This window comes from Perca fluviatilis, chromosome 5 (assembly GCF_010015445.1).
Source record: "Perca fluviatilis chromosome 5, GENO_Pfluv_1.0, whole genome shotgun sequence".
Classification (NCBI taxonomy): Eukaryota; Metazoa; Chordata; class Actinopteri; order Perciformes; family Percidae; genus Perca; species Perca fluviatilis.
Window position 1 is genome coordinate 43,401,707 of NC_053116.1, and position 22,853 is coordinate 43,424,559.

The 22,853-nt window shown below is 41.2% G+C and overlaps 2 protein-coding genes across 3 annotated transcripts in view; both read right to left on the bottom strand.

The window, feature by feature from the left end:
- atp6ap1a (ATPase H+ transporting accessory protein 1a) overlaps nucleotides 1–6,988 on the bottom strand; it is a 75,256-nt gene extending 68,268 nt beyond the window's left edge. Inside the window, exons 1-3 of the mRNA XM_039799458.1 lie at nucleotides 6,831–6,988; nucleotides 5,341–5,467; nucleotides 5,151–5,225 (exon numbers count right to left, since the gene is read on the bottom strand). Of these exons, the coding sequence (XP_039655392.1) occupies nucleotides 5,151–5,225; nucleotides 5,341–5,467; nucleotides 6,831–6,988 (360 nt within the window). The remainder of the gene's footprint in view (nucleotides 1–5,150; nucleotides 5,226–5,340; nucleotides 5,468–6,830) is intronic.
- A 341-nt stretch (nucleotides 6,989–7,329) lies between these two features.
- taz (tafazzin) lies at nucleotides 7,330–19,343 on the bottom strand. 2 transcript variants are annotated; one of them, XM_039801620.1, is made up of 11 exons: nucleotides 19,289–19,343; nucleotides 16,655–16,796; nucleotides 16,323–16,451; nucleotides 15,524–15,569; nucleotides 15,359–15,444; nucleotides 15,202–15,282; nucleotides 15,064–15,105; nucleotides 13,650–13,712; nucleotides 12,737–12,789; nucleotides 12,571–12,648; nucleotides 7,330–9,802 (listed from the first exon to the last, which is right to left on the bottom strand). In XM_039801620.1, exons 2-11 carry the CDS (start codon nucleotides 16,761–16,763, stop codon nucleotides 9,701–9,703), a joined length of 789 nt encoding a protein of 262 aa, XP_039657554.1. In that variant the 5' UTR covers nucleotides 16,764–16,796; nucleotides 19,289–19,343; the 3' UTR covers nucleotides 7,330–9,700. The 2 variants fall into 2 exon arrangements, with proteins under 2 accessions (XP_039657554.1, XP_039657555.1); XM_039801621.1 differs by lacking the exon at nucleotides 7,330–9,802 and adding an exon at nucleotides 11,978–12,021.
- Nucleotides 19,344–22,853: the final 3,510 nt, after the last annotated feature.

The window sequence follows — 22,853 nt, forward strand, 5'->3', positions numbered from 1 at the left end:
TCCTCCATCAGGATGTCTGCCAGGCCGCGGAAATCCAGGACCCTCCGACATCAGGTCCGGGGAAGAAACGAGCCCAGGCTGCCGAGGCTCGTCCAGATCAAGCTCAGCGTCCAGACCAGCCGCGATGGGGGCCGGACCGGGGAGGGAGGAGAAGAGGTGAGGCAGGGGGGGGGAGAGCATCGCCTGGGGGTCCAGAGGAGGAGGAGGAGAGAGGAAGAGTTGAGGCTGTGGAGGCCGAGTCTGGCGCTCCAACTCCTATATTAAAAACACAAACGCAGAAAAACAGCAGGAAGTCAGAACAGAAGAGTGGGCACTACCGTCCCTAGCTGGACTGTGAAATATAAAAAGCTTCCGGGTCTGAGAAGTGAAGCCGATGCTGAAGCTCCCTTAAAGCTGCGTTCTCTCTAACTTCCAGCAGGGGAGACTCCTTAAAGCTGCGTTCTCTCTAACTTCCAGCAGGGGGGGAGACTCCTTAAAGCTGCATTCTCTCTAACTTCCAGCAGGGGGGAGACTCCTTAAAGCTGCATTCTCTCTAACTTCCAGCAGGGGGGAGACTCCTTAAAGCTGCGTTCTCTCTAACTTCCAGCAGGGGGGAGACTCCTTAAAGCTGCGTTCTCTCTAACTTCCAGCAGGGGGGACTCCTTAAAGCTGCGTTCTCTCTAACTTCCAGCAGGGGGAGACTCTTAAAGCTGCGTTCTCTCTAACTTCCAGCAGGGGAGACTCCTTAAAGCTGCGTTCTCTCTAACTTCCAGCGGGGGAGACTCCTTAAAGCTGCGTTCTCTTAACTTCCAGCAGGGGGAGACTCCTTAAAATACGTTCTCTCTTAACTTCCAGCAGGGGAGACTCCCCAAAAGCTGCGTTCTCTCTAACTTCCAGCAAGGGGAGACTCCTTAAAGCGGTTCTCTCTAACTTTCAGCAGGGGAGACTCCTTAAAGCTGCCTTCCCACTAACTTCCAGCAGGGGGGAGACTCCTTAAAGCTGCGTTCTCTCTAACTTCCAGCAGGGGGGAGACTCCTTAAAGCTGCGTTCTCTCTAACTTCCAGCAGGGGAGACTCCTTAAAGCTGCATTCTCTCTAACTTCCACCGGGGGAGACTCCTTAAAGCTGCATTCTCTCTAACTTCCAGCAGGGGGAGACTCCTTAAAGCCTGTATTCTCTCTAACTTCCAGCAGGGGAGACTCCTTAAAGCTGCGTTCTCTCTAACTTCCAGCAGGGGAGACTCCTTAAAAGCTGGTTCTCTCTAACTTCCAGCAGGGGAGACTCCTTAAAGCTGGTTCTCTCTAACTTCCAGCAGGGGAGACTCCTTAAAGAACTGCGTTCTCTCTAACTTCAAGCAGGGGAGACTCCTTAAGCTGCGCTTCTCTCTAACTTCCAGCAGGGGGAGACTCCTTAAAGCTGCATTCTCTCTAACTTCCAGCAGGGGAGACTCCTTAAAGCTGCATTCTCTCTAACTTCCAGCAGGGGGAGACTCCTTAAAGCTGCATTCTCTCTAACTTCCAGGGGGGGAGACTCCTTAAAGCTCGTTCTCTCTAACTTCCGCAGGGGGAGACTCCTTAAAGCTGCATTCTCTCTAACTTCCAGCAGGGGAGACTCCTTAAAGCTGTGTTCTCTCTAACTTCCAGCAGGGGAGACTCCTTAAAGCTGCATTCTCTCTAACTTCCAGCAGGGGAGACTCCTTAAAGCTGCATTCTCTCTAACTTCCAGCAGGGGAGACTCCTTAAAGCTGTTTCTCTCTAACTTCCAGCAGGGGGGAGTCCTTAAAGCTGTGTTCTCTCTACCTTCCAGCAGGGGGAGACTCCTTAAAGCTGCATTCTCTCTAACTTCCAGCAGGGGGAGACTCCCTTAAAGCTGCATTCTCTAACTAGCAGGGGGAGACTCCTTAAAGCTGTGTTCTCTCTAACTTCCAGCAGGGGAGACTCCTTAAAGCTGCATTCTCTCTAACTTCCAGCAGGGGAGACTCCTTAAAGCTGCGTTCTCTCTAACTTCCAGCAGGGGGAGACTCCTTAAAGCTGCATTCTCTCTAACTTCCGGGCGGGAGACTCCTTAAAGCTGTATTCTCTCTAACTTCCAGCAGGGGAGACTCCTTAAAAGCTGCATTCTCTCTAACTGCCGCGGGGAGACTCCTTAAAGCTGCATTCTCTCTAACTTCCAGCGGGGGAGACTCCTTAAAGCTGCGTTCTCTCTAACTTCCAGCAGGGGAGACTCCACTGGCTCCAAAAAGAAGTCTGTTTCTATAGAAGTCTATGAGAAAATGAGCCTACTTCTCTCTATGTCTCGCTATGCCGCATCACCCCCACCAGCTCCGCCCTCTCGTCCAAATATTGTCATGGTTTAACCCTCCTGTCGTCCTAGGGTCAAATTTGACCCATTTTCAAAAAGTTTCTATATCAGAAATGTTGGTTTCTTTCATTGAATTTGGGTGTTTAATTCGATTTGATAGCATTTGAAAAAAAAGATGATAAAAGAAAGTAAAAAAAAAGTGACAAAAATGTCAAAAAAACTTTAAAAAGTGATTAAAAAAAATTCTTGGAAAAAAAAAACTTAAAAAAACGTTGAAAAAAAGTGATAAAAATGTCAAAAAAAGTGACAAAAATACAAACAAATGTGACAAAAATGTCCAAAAAAAGCACAAAAAAAGAATTTTTTTTTTTTAAAGTGATTAAACAAAAAACTTGGGAAAAAATGCTTTAAAAAAAATTGAACATTTTTTTTCAAAGAATGCTACAAAAAAAGTGTTGATAAAGTTGACCAAAGCATTGGAAAGAAATAGTTTTTTATTTAATTTAAAAGTTTGACCCAGAAAAACTAAAAGTTGCAGGTTGGACAAGAAGACAACACAAGGGTTAAAAAACTGAGATGGCCTCGCCAAAATCACCCAAACTCAACCGCCAAACGGCCACAAAGCCATGGGTGACATCACTGATGCTACGTCCATTATTTTAAGTCTTCTTGGAGTCGTGCCCCCCCCCACCCTCACCTGTATGCGGAGCATCAGGGAGTGGTTGGTGTTCTCCAGCCTCCTCTGTCTCTCCTCCATCTCTCGGGCTCGCTGTTGCTCCTTCTGCAGCTTGCGGATGTAATCCACCGACGCCTTCAGGATGGTTCCTTTGTTCCACCTCGATTCCCTGATCAACCAATCACAGGCCTCGCCTCGTTAAGATACACACACACACACACACACACAGAACTATCCAACATAACGAGGGGCATTTATTACAGTCAACAGTTTAAATGTAGATGTGTGTTTAACTAGTGAAATCATAAATGCATGAAGTGAAGGGAGTCTTAAATAAAAGCTGGATTTGAAATAACAGTCGACACTTAAACTTTTATACTTTCTAATTATTTCCAATCACTTCTAATTCACCATTTTCAATCATCATTATCCCTCCTGTTGTCCTCGGGTCACATTTGACCCATTTTCAAAAACTTTCTACATCAGAAATTTGTTTTCTTTTCAATCAAATTGTCAAAAAGAAAATAATAACGTGGATGGTTCCCTACAGCTCTTCACAAGTTAAATACATGATCAGTTCACTACTTTCATTGAATTTGGGTGTTTCTATTCAATTTTATAAAGAATGTTGAAAAAGTGACAAAATGTCCAAAAATAGTGCAGAAAAGGGACAAAAAAAACCTGGAAAAATGTGGCCAAAAACATCAAGGAAAAGGTAAACAACGTTAACCCTTTTTGTAACCCGCTCTCAACGCTGAGGATGGCTCATTTGGTAATAAGTAGCTACATAGAAAATGGTAATTTGCAATGTGCACAGCTGTTTGAGTAGCCCAAATGTTCACTGTACAAATGTGTACTGTTTTGAACTTACTGCTTGTTGTGTGTCTCGTTGTAACTCATGCAGCAATTCTCCCCAGTGTCCAAAACTACTTCTCCTTGGGAGGCTAATGAAGATACTTTGACTCAGAGAAGATCTCTGCGGGTTAGTATTAGAGAGAGAGGATGGAGAGGGTACCTCGATCGGTCATGGATTGGGATGAGATTCGCAGTTCTTTGATCCGATCGCTTACAAGTTTGAACCTCCTCGGCCTCTCGACTGAACACACAGCATCAACATTGTTAGATTATATATATATATATATTCGTATATATATATATATATATATATATATATATATATATATATATATATATATATATATATATATATATATATATATATATGTGTGTTTTGTGCGTATATACAATAGCATGAAGATGAGGACATCAGAGCATCCTGCAGAGACAAACATGTGTTAGAGAATAACTCCAGAGGACATCAGAGCGTCCTGAGAGACAGAGATGCTTACTGTACGTACACACCGCCGTCCACTTGAGCTTCTAAAGTTACTGGAAGTCGTTCGTTTTCAATGGAAGCTTCTCTCAGCTGCAAGGAGCGACAAATCTGTCGGCGTCGCGTTTTGAGTGACCAGAGCGTCAATCAGAAAGTTGAAAGTATGTCAACTTTATGGTAATGAGCTATGACGCGGCTCAGCGGCAAGCAGCAGCAAATGCCAACAACCAATCGGAATATAGACGTCCTTCGTGCTGGCTGATTCCAGAGAAACATACGATGTAAACTTTTGTTCCTACCAAAACATTAGTTCAGAGAAAATGGAGGAAAATCTCCTAATTTCCGTTGCTGGGTTCCCCTATCAGTTATGATATAACGTTGTTTGCGTATAGGGATCAGTTAACGTTAACCTGCCGTCACATGGTCTCTAAACAGTCCTCACGGTGAAGTCCTGCACGGATCAACAGCTGGCGGCTGCTCGCTCTACCTGCATTCTGCTGCGGTTAAGCGGCTAACGAGCGAGCTAACTGTTAACAGACACCGCTGCGACCAACAAACAATACAAATTCTGTCCTTATATATGTAATTTATAAAAGGTTTCTAGTGTCAGTGTATTGGCCGTGCAGTGGCTGCTTGAGCTTTTTCTTCAATCGTGTGTTGAACATGATGGAAGAACGCTGCCACGTCAGAGCAGCCAAAGCGTGAAACAGTTTCCCCGTACTTTCTGACAAGCATCCTTGACAGGGTGGCCAGAGCTTCTTTGGAGCTGAAGTCAGCGGCGGTGTGTACGTACAGTTAGTGTTGCTCTGATTATGATTTTAGAACATTACCTCCAGGTAAGGTTCAGATTATAAAACATTACCTCTAGATTTGGGAAAACGCTGTCCTGTTTGTTTCCAAATGCTCCTCCGTACAGTGTGAAGTCCTCCACACTCATCTGGGGAGAAACACAAACACACAAACACACACTCAACAATTAGACCCAAGAAACTACAAACTGTGTGTATGTGTGTGTGTGTGTGTGTGTGTGTGTGTGTTGTGTGTGTGTGTACCTTATCCTGCAGGAACAGCACCACGTTCTTCGGGCCGGCCCTCAGAGCTCTCTGCAGGTAACCAGCGAGCTGCTGCGGGCCGACCACATGACCGGCCGCTGGGGGAGACTGAGCGGGGAGGGAGACCCTGGAGAGGAGATTTAATGATTGTATATACAGTATATGCTGCATCTAATATTCAGATCAGATATTACTGAGCGGGGAGGGAGACCCTGGAGAGGAGATTTAAAGATATTATATAGATAAATGATATTAGGAGACCTGCTGGGAGAAGGCGATGTTAAAGAAGTTAAAGTGAGCCTCTCTAACATCTTCACATACTGCAGTAAGAGTGTGTAGTAACTGAACACACTTCCAGGATAATAAGTCAGCTGCTGCTTGCGTCCACTAGATGGAGCCGTTGGCTTTTAGAGTTAGCTCTGACAGCTGTCTGCTGTTTGTCCGATTCAGCAGAAATACAATGAAGAAATGAAAAAACAACAAATTATCTTTTTAGATACAGATGTTGACAAAGTTTTCCTTTGGGGACATTATGTAAAGTTGGTAAAAAAGGGAATAACTTGCAATATATATTGCAGAATATCACAATAATAAAGTACCTCAACTGTGTACTTGAGTAAATGTACTCCGTTACTTTCCACTAGCCTACTGCTCCTATAAAGTTTCTATTTTTGTATTTATTCTTTTTAAGGTAAATGATCATTTACATGTTGCTTTATTTCAACACCAGAATCTGAAATAATAAAGATTAATGTTCATGTTCTGAACTCACACACACACTGTCATAAAACCTTCGTACGATACACTTTTTATTTATACACTTTTATAATATAAAATAATTTAATATAATATAATATATAATATAATGTAATGTAATGTAATATAATAAAATATAATATAATATAATTTAGCCTACAGATAGTCAGACGGTATAAAGCTGCTGTCAACTGATCTGTCACATTACATTACATTATCTCAGAGGATTACAGGAGATACTTACGTTACATTATCTCAGAGGATTACGGGAAATACTCACGTTACATTATCCCAGAGGATTACAGGAAATACTCACGTTACATTATCTCAGAGGATTACGGGAAATACTCACGTTATGTTTCCTTAGTTTAATTATTTAAAATCGCTTAAAGGAAGCACCGTTTAGTCTATATATAGGCTATATATATACATACACACACACGTTTATATATGTCCATGTAGCATATATGATAATATATATCGTATGTATATGTGTAGGCCTATGTTTAAAAACATATAGGCTATCCATGTACATTCCAGCAGAGACTGACGGAGACTGGTATTCCCTGATAGATAGGGTTAGGGTTATATAAATATATATAAATGTAGCCTATAAATGACTCGCAGCATCCAGCGACTCTGACGGTTGGATGAAGGATAGAAGCAGAGCGTAATGAGACATAGCAAATGAAGAAATAACACTAATAATAATGATTAAATGTAACATGGCTCACCCCTCACTGGTCCACAGGATCAGCGGAACCTGCTCATCGCAGTTTCCCGGGTTTAAGACGCTGAACCCGGCCAAAAAAAGAACCAAACGCGCCGAGAAGCGGCTGAGTTGCAGTGTCCCTGTGGCCGCCATCTTTAATCCTCCGAGCAGCGACGTCATGGGACGAGAGGAAGAAGACGACGCTGCTCTGCCTCGTTCTCACTCTGATGCATCGCATACTAATACATATAAACACATAATACAGAGTACTAGCCTACATGTACAGTGCTCAGCATAAGTGAATACACCCATGCTAAAGTTAACTAAAAAGAGGAATAAAAAAATCATCTTTTGGAAATTGATCTTAATGCCTTAATTAAAAAAAAAAAAAAAAGAGGGAAAATCCAACATTTAAGAACACAAATTTTCTTTGTGAATGAATAATGTATCGTGAATAAATAAATGTTCCTCCTTAAAATACAGAAAAATAATGTTTCAGGAATAAAATGTATAAACGTGGCTGTAAACAATGTTGGTTTTCTTTATTAATCTGTTCCATCAGCACCGAGTGTTACAGAGACAAATACACGTTTCAAAAGATGAAAACTTGAATATATATATATATACATATTTATTGATTGGCGTTTACATCCAGTAGGAAAGAGTGGCAATCACAGTAAGGCCGTACATTTATAAAAATAGATCAGAGGGTTAGAAAATCTGAAACAAAATCACTTCTTTACATCTGCAGTCATAGGTTTTATAGATATAAAACATGTTTTATATAATAGATATAAAACATGTTTTATATCTGTGACTGCAGAGGAAGCATTCAAAGGAAAGAAGGATCTGATGAAGAGTTCACAGGAAACAAAGTTTCTACAGAGCTGAGAAATTCAGTTGAGTGTTTAAGAAAGAGAGAGAGAGGTTAGTACGACTCATTCAAAAGTAATAAAACCAAACATTATATTATCCTACCAATCATATACTCTGCATGCCTGTTTCTGACCACTGCTGTGAACTTTAACATGCTTTGATTCATTATTATTATGAATAACAGGAGCACACTGCATACTAATCTTTAGTATTTAACCAGACAGGTTGATGGAACCAGACCAGAAAGTTCCTAAGACTCTGCAGATCTTCAGATCATATTCAAAAACAGGTTTTGTACAGTTTGGCAACTAAACCACTTTAGTTCCTTCAAATGTTGCGGTCAACATTTCTTCTGCTTGTGTTTCCATCCTGTAACTTTGTCTCTCTGCTGTTAGGGGCGGAGTCTGCTGACTGTCTGCGGCCTCTCTCTTCTCTCTCCTGCAGACGGATCACAGATCATGCTAATGCTAATGCTATCACTTCTTACTGCTGCTGCTTCACAATAAAAGCCGAGTGTCCTGTAAGAGTTATAAACATTACAGTGTCCTGTAAGAGTTATAAACATTACAGAGTGTCCTGTAATAGTTATAAACATTACAGAGTGTCCTGTAAGAGTTATAAACATTACAGTGTCCTGTAAGAGTTATAAACATTAGTGTCCTGTAAGAGTTATAAACATTACAGAGTTTCCTGTAAGAGTTATAAACATTACAGTGTCCTGTAAGAGTTATAAACATTACAGAGTGTCCTGTAAGAGTTATAAACATTACAGAGTGTCCTGTAAGAGTTATAAACATTACAGAGTGTCCTGTAAGAGTTATAAACATTACAGAGTGTCCTGTAAGAGTTATAAACATTACAGTGTCCTGTAAGAGTTATAAACATTACAGAGTGTCCTGTAAGAGTTATAAACATTACAGTGTCCTGTAAGAGTTATAAACATTACAGAGTGTCCTGTAAGAGTTATAAACATTACAGAGTGTCCTGTAAGAGTTATAAACATTACAGAGTGTCCTGTAAGAGTTATAAACATTACAGAGTGTCCTGTAAGAGTTATAAACATTACAGAGTGTCCTGTAAGAGTTATAAACATTACAGTGTCCTGTAAGAGTTATAAACATTACAGTGTCCTGTAAGAGTTATAAACATTACAGAGTGTCCTGTAAGAGTTATAAACGATACAGAGCGTGCCCTACAACGGGGAATCAGACGGCTCAAAGCATGATGGGAAAACTGATTACTGACGGATTTCTTTAATAAAACAACCTGAGTAAATTTGTGACATTGTAAACAAACAGCTGGTTCTCTGCTGTTGTATTCCTGATGAAGTATTAAACTGTACTCGCTGTCCTCACCGGTAACCACGGTGACTGAAACCTTCAGGGTTATAATGGTAAGGTTAGAGAGAGATCATGGTTACGGTGAATTAACATGCAAACATTATTGCAGATCAGAGACTGCGGTCTGTCTGAGGTGTGTGGGATCAATAAAGTCTGAGAATCTCCTTCATATCCAGATAAACTGGGATTGGAACTGACATTTCCCTAACGTGACTCATATCCAATCAGAAGAGTAATAGAATCAGGACCATCAGGAAATCACTGGTGACACCCAGCCCTGCAGATGGCCACTCATATGAGTAATGATACATCATGTCCAGACGAATCATTCAAGATCTTTGACAGCACGTTACCAAACCATCCATCTTTATTTTAATCTGTTTATCCTGTTCTGCTTTTAAACATTAACAGAGAACGTCCTGTTTTCCACCGATGCAGCAGTTAGAAACCGTGATGACTCGGAGACTCCGGGGTGGAGGAATGTAGCTCCAGAGAGAACAGGAAGTGTGTGTGTGTGTGTGTGTGTGTTTGTGTGTGTGTGTGTGTGTAGATATTACCCTCAGTCAGGGTAAAGGATCATCAGTCTTATATATGTATATATTATATACAGTCAGGCATGGCGGCTGGGAGTCAGGATCAGGATCTGGATCTGGCCTGGATCAGGATCTGGTCTGTATCAGGATCTGGTCTGGATCTGGCCGTGGAGTGCCTCGGCCTGGACTTTGAGGTTCCAGAACTCTCTCTGGATCAAATCAGTCAACGTCTTCCTCATCTCCATCTGACACCAATATTTAGAGAGAAATCACAGTTAGGACTGAACGTACACACCGCGGCCGCTCTGATGTGACGCATCTGTATATATGCCTATATGTAAATATTAGTTAAACTAAACCTATTTTAATTTATATATTTAACTACAATATCACACAGCTCTGTTACACTTCTGCTAGTAGATTGTTGATCAGCTGTTTCTCCAAAGGGATATCAACAAGTCGGCTCTTTAGATCAGATCGTGGTCACCACTACGTATTTTCTTGTCTTTGTTTTTGTTAATTGTTGTGTTTGGTGGAGAACTGATTTCAAACTTCGGACACTGCTCATTGTTGTGCAATTATTCCCTCCTAGTTAAAAATGATAAAAATCATCATCACGCACTTCACCAACTCACCGGAGACACCAACTATCTCAGCTATTTTATTCTGTGCCTCGTTTTATTTTTAACTAGTCCCTATACGCAAACAAAGACATATCATAAATGATAGGGAACCCAGCAGCAGCGATGATGAGCTTTTCCTCCATTTTCTCTGAACTAATGTTTTGTTTCTGATTGATGCTCTGGTCGCTCAACACGCCCAAAACGTGATGCCGACAGATTTGCTGCTTCTTGCAGCTGAGAGAAGCTTCCATTGAAAATGAATGACTTCCTGTAACATGTGTACGTACAGTAAGCGTCTCTGTCTCTCAGGACACTCTGATGTCCTCATCCTCCCCCCTGGTGTTAGCGTCCGTGTCCTGGCCGGCCTCCAGCGCTGTGATTGGCGGTGTGTACGTACGGTAAAACTTTACGCTCCCAGAACTGGAACCAGAGATGTCAGCTGGAGCTCAAACTATTCAGAAAGCTGAGGCTACGTCTCCACCTACATTTTGGTTTATAAAGAAAAATCTTTATCTTTACGTTTCCCCCTCTCTTTCCCCCTGCTCTGGTGTTTCCCCCTCTCTTTCCCCCTGCTCTGGCGTTTCCCCCTCTCATTCCCCCTGCTCTGGCGTTTCCCCCTCTCATTCCCCCTGCTCTGGTGTTTCCCCCTCTCATTCCCCCTGCTCTGGCGTTTCCCCCTCTCTTTCCCCCTGCTCTGGTGTTTCCCCCTCTCTTTCCCCTGCTCTGGCGTTTCCCCCTCTCATTCCCCTGCTCTGGCGTTTCCCCTCTCTTTCCCCTGCTCTGGCGTTTCCCCCTCTCTTTCCCCCTGCTCTGGCGTTTCCCCCTCTCATTCCCCCTGCTCTGGTGTTTCCCCCTCTCTTTCCCCCTGCTCTGGCGTTTCCCCTCTCTTTCCCCCTGCTCTGGCGTTTCCCCCTCTCTTTCCCCCTGCTCTGGCGTTTCCCCCTCTCTTTCCCCCTGCTCTGGCGTTTCCCCCTCTCATTCCCCCTGCTCTGGTGTTTCCCCCTCTCATTCCCCCTGCTCTGGCGTTTCCCCCTCTCTTTCCCCCTGCTTTGGCGTTTCCCCCTCTCATTCCCCTAAACCAGAGACATTAGGAAGCCCTTCTGACTGGTTTTGGTTCTGAATCTGCGGGGTTGTGTTTTTAACGGAGACCTTTGGCAACGCCGACCCTGACGCTAACGTTTCTCCTCCTGATTGGGTCTCATCGGTCACAACGTCTCTTTCTCTGAGACTACAGCTACTAATGTTACCATCGTAACTACCAGCAGTGGGCGGAGTCGCCACACTGCCTCCTGTTTAAGTCCAGTAAACCAGAATGTTACCATGGTAAATGTTTATGTCCAGTATACCAGGATGTAGATGAGATGTGAGGTTTAGTCGTGTTAGTTTAAACAGAGATCAGTTCTTCTACTTTGATTACTAGTGGTGCACAGAGATCTAAACGTAGCGGTACCCTGGTTCATTATTTCTCTAACAGTTCAGCCCGGTATTAAAGTGATGGTTCGGAGTAATTTCACCCTAGGGTCCTCTGCACCATGACCTCGAGCCAAACACCCCCCCAGAAGCTTTTTCACCTGGGTCTAACATTGGGAGAGTTAGCGTAGAGTAGCGTTATCAGCTGAATAGCTTAGCGCAGGGGCTAATGGACCCACGTTTGTATCTCGTAAATGACCCCACTAATAATGCCCGAAATGATACCAAACTTCTACACTAGTACAAATAGGTTATACATTCATAAAACGATGGATTGGAAAGTTTGTAAGTACACCAGAAGTTTATGTAAATAACACTTGCCTGTTGGCTTCTCGTCTCTGCTGCTGTTGCTACTGAGTGCTTAGGGCCGTCTACAAATTACAACACCGAAAAGAGATACAACAAAAATATTTATTAATTTAATGATTAAATAAGGTAATGTCTCCAAACGTACCTAAATTATAACTTGTCTCCTGCTAGTTATAATACAGCACTTACTTAAAAAAAAATTAATACATATTTTTGTTCTCTTTTCGGTGTTGTAATTTGTGATTGTAATTTTCCAATCCATCGTTTTATGAATGTATAACCTATTTGTACTAGTGTAGAAGTTTGGTATCATTTCGGGCATTATTAGTGGGGTCATTTACGAGATACAAAGGTGGGTCCATTAGCCCCTGCGCTAAGCTATTCAGCTGATAACGCTACTCTACGCTAACTCTCCCAATGTTAGACCCAGCTGAAAAAAGCTTCTGGGGGGGTGTTTGGCTCAAGGTCATGGTGAAAAGGACCCTAGGGTGAAATTACTCCGAACCATCACTTTAACATGTTACAGTCTGCTGTGAACATGTTCACATGTTCACATGTTAACATATTACAGTCTGCTGTGAACATGTTCACATGTTACAGTCTGTCCTCACCTGGTTCTTGTTTTGGGCTCGGAGAGATTCAACGAGCTCGGTGACAGTGAACGGTTTTCCCACCAGGACGGTGATTCTCTGGAAGGAAACAGGAAACAGTCACTGACAGGAAACAGGAAACCAAGAGGAAGTAAATGCTTCCAGGGTCAGAGGGAAGAGTTCCTACCTTTCCAGCTCGAGGAACGTAAGGCTTCTCATTGGGCAGAACATCCCCCAACCCTGAGACAGAAAAAGCATCAGCGATTAAATAATATATTAAATAATATATTAAATAATAAATGAAAAAATATATTAAATATTATATTAAATAATATATTAAATAAAGAAATATTCTCTTTGATCTCTGGACACTAGTGTTGATACATGATGTCATATTGTTTATGTGTTCACCTGTTTTTAAGGATAAGGCCGACAATATTTATATATTGATATAAAAATAGATATATTTTTTTCTTTGTTAACAAATCTCAACACTGTCTGACTTCCTGTCTGACTCCCTGTCTAGTTTCTGTTGTGTGTCTCCCTGTGTGTAGCAGACTTTATTAACTATGTGTTGTGTGTCTCCCTGTGTGTAGCAGACTGTATTAACTATCTGTTGTGTGTCTCCCTGTGTGTAGCAGACTGTATTAACTATCTGTTGTGTGTCTCCCTGTGTGTAACAGACTGTATAAACTAAGTGATGAGTTATCTGTTGTGTGTCTCCCTGTGTGTAGTAGACTTTATTAACTATCTGTTGTGCGTCTCCCTGTGTGTAGCAGACTTTATAAACTATCTGTTGTGTGTCTCCCTGTGTGTAGCAGACTTTATTAACTATCTGTTGTGTGTCTCCCTGTGTGTAGCAGACTTTATTAACTATCTGTTGTGCGTCTCCCTGTGTGTAGCAGACTGTATAAACTAAGTGATGAGTTATCTGTTGTGTGTCTCCCTGTGTGTAGCAGACTTTATTAACTATCTGTTGTGTGTCTCCCTGTGTGTAGCAGACTTTATTAATTATCTGTTGTGTGTCTCCCTGTGTGTAGCAGACTTTATTAACTAAGTGATGAAACAGCAGAAATTAATCTGAGCTTTGAGTTACTCACCCACATGCCAGAGCGGCAGGACGATCGGATCCAAGGAGCACTCTGCTAACAGCCGACCAATACCTGAAACACAACCCAGAAATCCTCGCAATCAGACTCACTTTCACACGGGCCAAAACACTCTTTTTTTTTCATCTCAGAAAGCTCTGTGGAGGCAGGCTGATTCATAGTACTACTTAGGCTGATTCACAGTAATACATAGGTAGATTTATAGTAATACATTTATATTAATATGTAGGTATATTTATAGTAATACATAGGTAGATTTATAGTAATATGTAGGTAGATTAGGTAGATTTATAGTAATACATAGGTAGATTTATAGTAATACGTAGGTAGATTTATAGTAATACATAGGTAGATTTATAGTAATATGTAGGTAGATTTATAGTAATACATAGGTAGATTTATAGTAATACGTAGGTAGATTTATAGTAATACATAGGTAGATTTATAGTAATATGTAGGTAGATTTATAGTAATACATAGGTAGATTTATAGTAATACATAGGTAGATTTTATAGTAATACATTTATAGTAATATGTAGGTAGATTTATAGTAATATGTAGGTAGATTTATAGTAATATGTAGGTAGATTTATAATAATATGTAGGTAGATTTATAGTAATATGTAGGTAGATTTATAATAATATGTAGGTAGATTTATAGTAATATGTAGGTAGATTTATAGTAATATATAGTAATACATAGGTAGATTTATAGTAATACATAGGTAGATTTATAGTAATACATTTATAGTAATATGTAGGTAGATTTATAGTAATATGTAGGTAGATTTATAGTAATATGTAGGTAGATTTATAAGAATATGTAGGTAGATTTATAGTAATACGTAGGTAGATTTATAGTAATACGTAGGTATACGCTTGGTTTTATTGTGTGCATGTCTGCATCGTTCTAATGTATCTCTTTAAGAGAATAGCAGAGCTGGTGTGTGTGTGTGTGTGTGTGTGTGTGTGTGTGTGTGTGTGTGTGCGTGTGTGGTAGAGAGAGTGAGAGAGTGATGGTGATTATCTTCAGAGTGATTAGTGACTCTAGAGTCCTAGTGAGAGAAACAAAGTGTCTCCCCTGTTCTTTCTGACCAGGAGAAGTTAACCCTCTCCTTGAGCTCATGGTGCTGATGGAAAAGGAGAACCAGGAGAAGTTAACCCTCTCCTTGATCTCATGGTGTTGATGGAGAAGGAGAACCAGGAAATAAGTCGGGGGGGCCATGGACCGAGCGGACCAATCACAGTTGCTGCGGTCTGCGTTGCTGTGACGTGTAGTTATATTTCTGGGGAGGTGCGTGTCAGGCTACGGCTACGGGTCCGTATTCATGCGTAGCTACATACGTATCTACCATAAATCAGGCTTTACACCGTACCAACACTCAGCAACATGCTCTGTACTCACCCCACTTTAACCGAATACATTCCTGGGTCATGTTGACTTTTCCTGAAGGAGGAAAGAGAGAAGGAGTTAATTTACACAACACTAAAACTAAATCTAAAGCTACAGAAACAGAAGAGTGAAATGTGAGGAGTTAAAAACCTTCTGGAAAAATGTGCACCCATTCTCCTCCGTTCAGTTTCTCCAAAATAAAATCCATCCCCTTCTGGTAAACGCCGTCTCCTACAGAAAACAGACCATGATGTGTCGTCGAGTCAACAGATGGAAGATAAGGCTTCTGACGCTGACATGAACTCACCTCTGCAGACGGGAACACACTTCCCTCGGCTGAAGAATCTCGAGTGCAGCTCTTTGGTGAAGCAGATGTCAGAAGCTGCTGGAGTCCTGCACAGTTACAGGTCAATAATAATAGAAAAATCATCTTTAAATCAAAGTAAACAAGGTGCGGAGATTTCAAACTCACCAGCGCATCTTGTTGAAGGTCCACAGCTGTCGGAGCTTCAGTACACCTGTCCAATCACACATCGGTATTATTACTGTTATTAATATTTGTAAAGGACCACTTTGGAGTTTTAATGTATGCTGCTGATTTAATTAAATAATTATGGGTTGGGTTATTGGTAAAATATTTGTATGTGCTTTAATGTTATTTGTATGTGATTGACTGAAAATTCTGTGCACCTGTAATGTTGAAATGTGTCCCTTTGGTGGCACCGTAGTTTGGCAGAAGGGAAGATGAGCTGTGAAAGGTAGCTGGTGGGTGCGAATGGTACAGTGGTGTCTGGGCCTACAGGATTTTCTCTGAGATTTTGTGTTTTCATTTATGAACTTTGAGAACTTGGAGCCCGTTTCATGACGGAGGAAAGGACGGTCGTATGTTGTTTTGCATTCCTTGGTGAGCTCAGCGAGGTACAATGTGTTTTCATTCATAGTAATTCAGAAATTGTTTGCATGTACAGTATGTACGGTCTATTTTGCTGTGCAATTAATGGTTGTCATCCTAAATGTTTGTTCATGTAATGAAGTTGTATCCGTGAAAACACGTGTGTGAAATGTTTGTTGTTTCTCAGTTTTCACGCTGCTAAGGTGACGATGGATTAAACGAATGTTGAACGTCATGCTGGTCTGGCAGACTAAATAAAAGACTCCTTACCCATTGGTCGAGACTGTCTCTTTTGGATCCAAGGGCTGCTACAGTATTATTATTAACATTATTCCCTGTTTGCTGGTGTGTGGGTGCAGGAGGTCCAGCTGGTTCTTACCCCAGATGTGCGGGTCGTCCATACAGGACTGGTGGTTGGACAGCGTGAGGAGAGGCGTGTCGGGGGGCCGCTGGTCCACCAGATCCAACAGAACCTCGTGGTTATGGACCGTCAGACAGTTCATGTACTCTGGACACGGAGAGATCACAGTCCTTACATCGCTAACTAAAGTACCAATACACACTGAAAATACTCCACTACAAGTTACTACTTTACTGTTTTGCACTCCGTTTGTCTGCACACACTGCCAGGAAACAGCTGGCAGTGTGTGCAGACCAGATAAATATCTCTGAGTATATAAATATATATACTGAGTATATTAAAGAACTTACTGGTCCAGAAGTACGAGTAGGAGCCAACCATGCCCATGATCAGAGAGCTGGAGATCCTCCACGACAGAGCAGGGCATTGTGGGAACGGCCATCGCACCTCGAGGGGCATCGCAGCGCTACGCACACACACATCAACCTGGAACTACACAACACACACAAATCAACCTGGAACTAAACAACACACACACACACACACACACACATCAACATTGAACTACATTAGACACACACACACACACACATACATCAAACTAAACAACAACACACACACACACAACACACAACCTGGAACTAAACAAGACACACACACATCAACCTGGAACTACACAACACACACACACACACACACACACACACACACATCAACCGGAACTACACAACACACACAACACACACACACACACACACACACACACACAAAAAAACTTCGTTACTCTGTAGAATCATGTATATGATGTTAAGGTATTATAACACACACACACACACAACACAAAACACACACACACACACACACTAACGTCGTTACTCTGTAGAATCATGTATATGATGTTAAGGTATTATAACACACACACACAACACAAAACACACACACACACACACACACTAACTTCGTTACTCTGCAGAATCATGTGATTTGTAACACATGTTCTCTCCCAACAGGAACATTTAGTCAATCATAGAACAATGTCATAAAAACACTAAAATCAGATGGAATTACAGAAACTGCATTATTTATATGTGTCAGTCAGGTCTGCCCTTAAACAGTAATAATAGACAATAGTCATCGTATTGATCATATATTGTGTTTTACATTGCAGTTTCTCTTGAAGCCTCTCTACATTATTGTTTTGTTGGGTTTAGTAAAAATAATTTAAAGATAACTTTTTGGGCTTTTCCGCCTTTATTTGACAGGACAGCTAGTTGAGAAAGGGGAGAGAGAGAGAGAGAGAGAGAGAGAGAGAGAGAGGGGGGAAGACATGCAGGAAATCGTCACAAGTCGGATTTGAACCCTGGACCTCTGCGTCGAGGAACAAACCTCCAAGTATATGTGTGCCTGCTCTACCCACTGAACCAACCCGGCCAACATTTTGTTTCTTTTGCTGCAGAGATTCAATACAAAAAATGATTGACCCATCTCAGAGTAGCTTTATAGAATGTACAGTTTATGAACAAAAGGAGACAGAGACAGAATTGTCCTGGTACTCCTCTTCCTCTCCCTCGTGAAGGCATTTTTCTTATTTTCTGTGTTCATCTACAGTATATTGTTCAAATAGGTCCTCTTTTACTGGACTACCATAGGTCCTCTTTTACTGGACTACCATAGGTCCTCTTTTACTGGACTACCATAGGTCCTCTTTTACTGGACTACCATATGATCATGGGATTGGAAGAACCTCAACACCTGAGTGTGTTTCCTAGAAGGGAATCAGCTGGGATTGATCTATTTGCATAACTTCAATCAGCTGTTTCTCAATAAATGCATGTATAAAATGCAGGGGATATATTTGTGTTTCAATTTACAATATGAACAGCTGTTCACTTTATCCTATAAGTTAGGTTTAGAGCGTGGTCTTATCTGTTCTGACATACAGTGTGAAAGCATTTGTAAATTATTATTATTTAGGGTCTTGATTTTGAGCTTGTGTGTAAAAGAAGTTCAAGCATTTGAAATTTGTGTTAACTGTATGCATTTTGTGTCAAAGCAACAAGAAATGTGTTAATTGTATAGCCTACACAGACGGATGTTGTGCTAACTGTGTTAAGAGTTTAGGAAAGTTGTTAAAAGTATTGAAAAAAGTGTCATAGCAATCGTGAAAAACTGTAATGACTTTAATGTTGCAGCTGTAAAGGTGGAATTTATTTAATAACTTAATCCGTAATAAAGCATGTATCAGCTGATTATATTTAGTTTCCCTCTGAGATGTACTGCAGTATAACGTAGCAGAACATGAAATACTCCCGTAAAGTACCTCAGAATGTACTTAGGGACAGTACTCGAGTAAATGTCCCATTCCACCTCCATCTTTCCTTCACCAACCAAACTGTGTGCAGTTTTCTGCTTGTTTTCAGGATTCAGAGTTGAATATTACCTCTGAGACGGAGGACAGTAGAAAGCATCTGAAATACTCTAGTCAAGTCCAAGTACCTCCGAATGAGTAAAGTGAAGCAGTAGTTGAGTAAATGTAACGTTAGGTTAGGGTGACTTATGTAACAGCTGACGTCAGCTGCTACATTTAGACACATGAAACACAACATATTAACCGTTATATAAGATATAATATACAACACATATAGCATATCATAACTGTGTGCCATACAACATGTAACATATTTATATATATATATATATATATATATATATATATATATATATATATATATATATATATATATATATATATGTATATATTATTAATAACCGGCGGAATCAAAGGTTAAATGTTAGCTGTCTGACACTAATATCGATGGGAAGGGTTATAATATAAAATCGATCTTTAACGGCTGATAAACGGCCGTTTCCGGTCCTAAATATCAACATAATGTCGCGTATCGCTCTGTGAAGCCTTGTGAAATATATTTAAAGACTTTATGAAGTTATAAACACAGAAAACAACCCGAACGAATGTAGCTAACCTTTCTGCTGCTGACAGGCGGCTCAGCGACCCGGAACTGAAAGGCGCGCACAGGATTGTGGGTAGTGTAGTTTATTGAGGGGAAGCTTGTTTGTTGTTGTTGACTCGCTGCTTTCAGTGACTGGTGATTTTGAATGATTTAAAAAACATGTTTATAAGATGTTATAAAACATCTTCATTAGAAAAAAGAAACATGTTTTCTTGTATTTAAATACAGAAAGTAAGAAATAGGATCCAAGTAGCATTAAAACATGGATTTAATTTAAAAACTTCACACATTAAAACATCAATAAGTAGGTGGAGCGACTTCACTGAACACTGTTAGAAATAAACTATTAATCCACACTGGAGACATCAGAATAAAACGAATTTCACATTAAACAGATATAGACCAAATATACTAAAAGTATTATAAGAAATAATAATAATAATAATAATAATAATAATATGTTCACTATAAACACCGTTATTATAAACAGGTAACATAAATATACAGATGAGTAAGGTGTGAATAGAATGGGCTTAATGCCCAGTAGGACTAATACATAAATAAATATGTTATGTAGTGATCAATGTAATTTATCCCTGGTGTAATCAGATTACAGTTGTGTTCTACAGACTGCAGGTTAGTTAACCCTAACTCTGCTTACAGACGCTTTCAGAACTGTCTCTCCTTTTATAAAACACACAATTCACAAAACTACACAAACAAAATGCAAAATACCATAAACACATCTCAAAATGAATTTCATTCTAAAAATGATGACTTTTGGTCAACATGTTTGTGGATCTGTTTTCTTGAATGCTCCTGTATATATGTATTTATGTATGTGTGTGTGTGTGTGTGTGTGTGTGTGTGTGTGTGTGTGTGTGTGTGTATGTATATATATATATATACAGTGTGCTGGTGTTATAACAGTAATGTTTTAACACTAGTGTTCACTGTGTACTGTTCAACCCTCTCAGCAGATTACTTTCTCTCTAGAACATGAAAGACAAAGGAGCTTTAGATTTAGAACAGTGTGTTCATGGTATATCCACAAATGTACTAATATGAAAAAAAGTAAATTCTTAATTTTGAGATGTGTTTATGGCATTTTTAATGCAGTGTTTCCTTTTACTGTAAAGGAGATATGAGGCATTTTTTTGTGCAGTTTTGAAAAAAGGAAAAATAGTTCTGAAAACAGTTGTAAAAAACTGTAATGTATACTTTTTACAGACTGTGCCAACTGTCTTATCTGTGTTTGCATATAATAAAGTTTTACTGCCTGTTTCTACAGTCAGACAACATGTTTTATTGCTGCTGGTACTTTGTGCTGATTAACGGCGGCTGGATCTAATGTGCCTGTGTGTATTTCCTGCTGACCATCTGCTCCACCGTCCAGTCCAGCAGGAGGCAGGAATCCTCCATAGATGTATGATAACACCTTGTAATCCAGGGGTTTCTCTCCGTTCGTGTGTTAGGGTTAGGTGCCTGTATTTGGGTTAGGGGTTTATGGGTCCTCCCTCAAGAAAATGTGACTTTTTCAATAATAAAAATTGCAAATTGACATTTTGAAGGACGATTATCTCCATATTTATGTCTAAAACATTGGAAAAGCTTGAGCAGATAATAAATAAATGACTCTAATAAAGCTTGAAGACAAAATATGCTAGAGAAGTCAAACTACAATCCTTAGGTCTGAAGAAAGCCTTTTAGTTTCTGATCCTTACATTGATTTTACATTCCTTCAGCTCAGCTGCTTCGTCTAAAAGACTTACAAACATTAGTGTCATATCTTATAACACATCCATCAATATAAAAGCTGAAGCTGCAGGAGTTATATTTCATCAGATCTAATGCTTTCATTTCCTGCACATCTTCTGCTGGTGGACTGACCGGTCCAGCAGGTGGCAGGGACGCTTCTTTGCTGTGCAGACCAGAGTATATATCTTAGATATATTTATATATTTATACCTTGTAGGATCTTAGATATATTTATATTTATATCTTGTAAGATCTTATATATATATTTATATTTATACCTTATATAATCTTATATATATATATATATATCTTGTAGGATCCTATATATATTTATATTTAAAGGAGAATTCCGGCCAATTTTTACGTTAATCTTGATCGCTATAGCTACGCGAGTACTTTCGATAGAAAAAACCCCGACCCGAATCAGTGCAGGTAACACGGAGAAGCTGCAGCTACGTACTACAAGCGTCCCCTGAGCTAAAACGGCAGTGCTCGGGGCAAGTTTTAGAGTGCCTTTGTGCCTCTCAACAGACACAAAATGCAATTAATATGTCTGTGCCACATGAACAGGGCCCTTACGTGTCAACAAGATGCGTTTTCAACTCAGACATTGTTTAAATTCACCTACCCTGGTCCCTGTCTCAATCCTGCCGGTAGCTAGCTTGCCCTGCTAGCTGATAGCCATTAGCTGCTAGCTGCCGTCCGGTGAGTGTATTCAGACAGGCTTCTGTGATAATCATCCCAATAACAATCCACGGAGTGGTGGTGGTGTGGCTATGTCCTCCAGAGGACAGGTCATGTCACGTCTTGAAGTGTATTCCCCCCTAAAAAAAACAGTAGTGCGGTAGTAGCTGTTAGCTGCCCTACGGTGAGTGTGTACAGCCAGATAGCTGTTAGCCGTTAGCTGCTAGCTGCTGTCCGGTGAGTGTATTCAGCCAGGCATCTGTGATAATCATCCATCCATCCATCCATCTTCGTCCGCTTATCCGGTGTCGGGTCGCGGGGGGAGCAGCTCCAGCAGGGGACCCCAAACTTCCCTTTCCCGAGCAACATTAACCAGCTCCGACTGGGGGATCCCGAGGCGTTCCCAGGCCAGGTTGGAGATATAATCCCTCCACCTAGTCCTGGGTCTTCCCCGAGGCCTCCTCCCAGCTGGACGTGCCTGGAACACCTCCCTAGGGAGGCGGCCCAGGGGGCATCCTTACCAGATGCCCGAACCACCTCAACTGGCTCCTTTCGGCACAAGGAAGCAGCGGCTCTCCGAGGCTCCTCACGGATGACTGAGCTTCTCACCCTATCTCTAAGGGAGACGCCAGCCACCCTCCTGAGGAAACCCATTTCGCGCTTGTACCCTGGATCTCGTTCTTTCGGTCATGACCCAGCCTTCATGACCATAGGTGAGGGTAGGAACGAAAACTGATCGCGAGCTTTGCCTTCTGGCTCAGCTCTCTTTTCGTCACAACGGTGCGATAGATGGAATGTAATACCGCACCCGCTGCCCGATTCTCCAACCAATCTCCCGCTCCATTGCCCCTCACTCGCGAACAAACCCCCAAAGGTACTTGAACTCCTTCACTTGGGGTAAGGACTCATTCCCTACCTGGAGAAGGCATTCCATCGGTTTCTTGCTGAGAACCATGGCCTCCGATTTAGAGGTGCTTATCCTCATCTCAACCGCTTCACACTCGGCTGCGAACCGATCCAGTGAGTGCTGAAGGTCGCAGGCCGATGATGCCATCAGGACCACATCATCTGCAAAAAGCAGCGATGAGATCCCCAGCCCACCGAACTGCAACCCCTCCCCACCGACTACGTACCG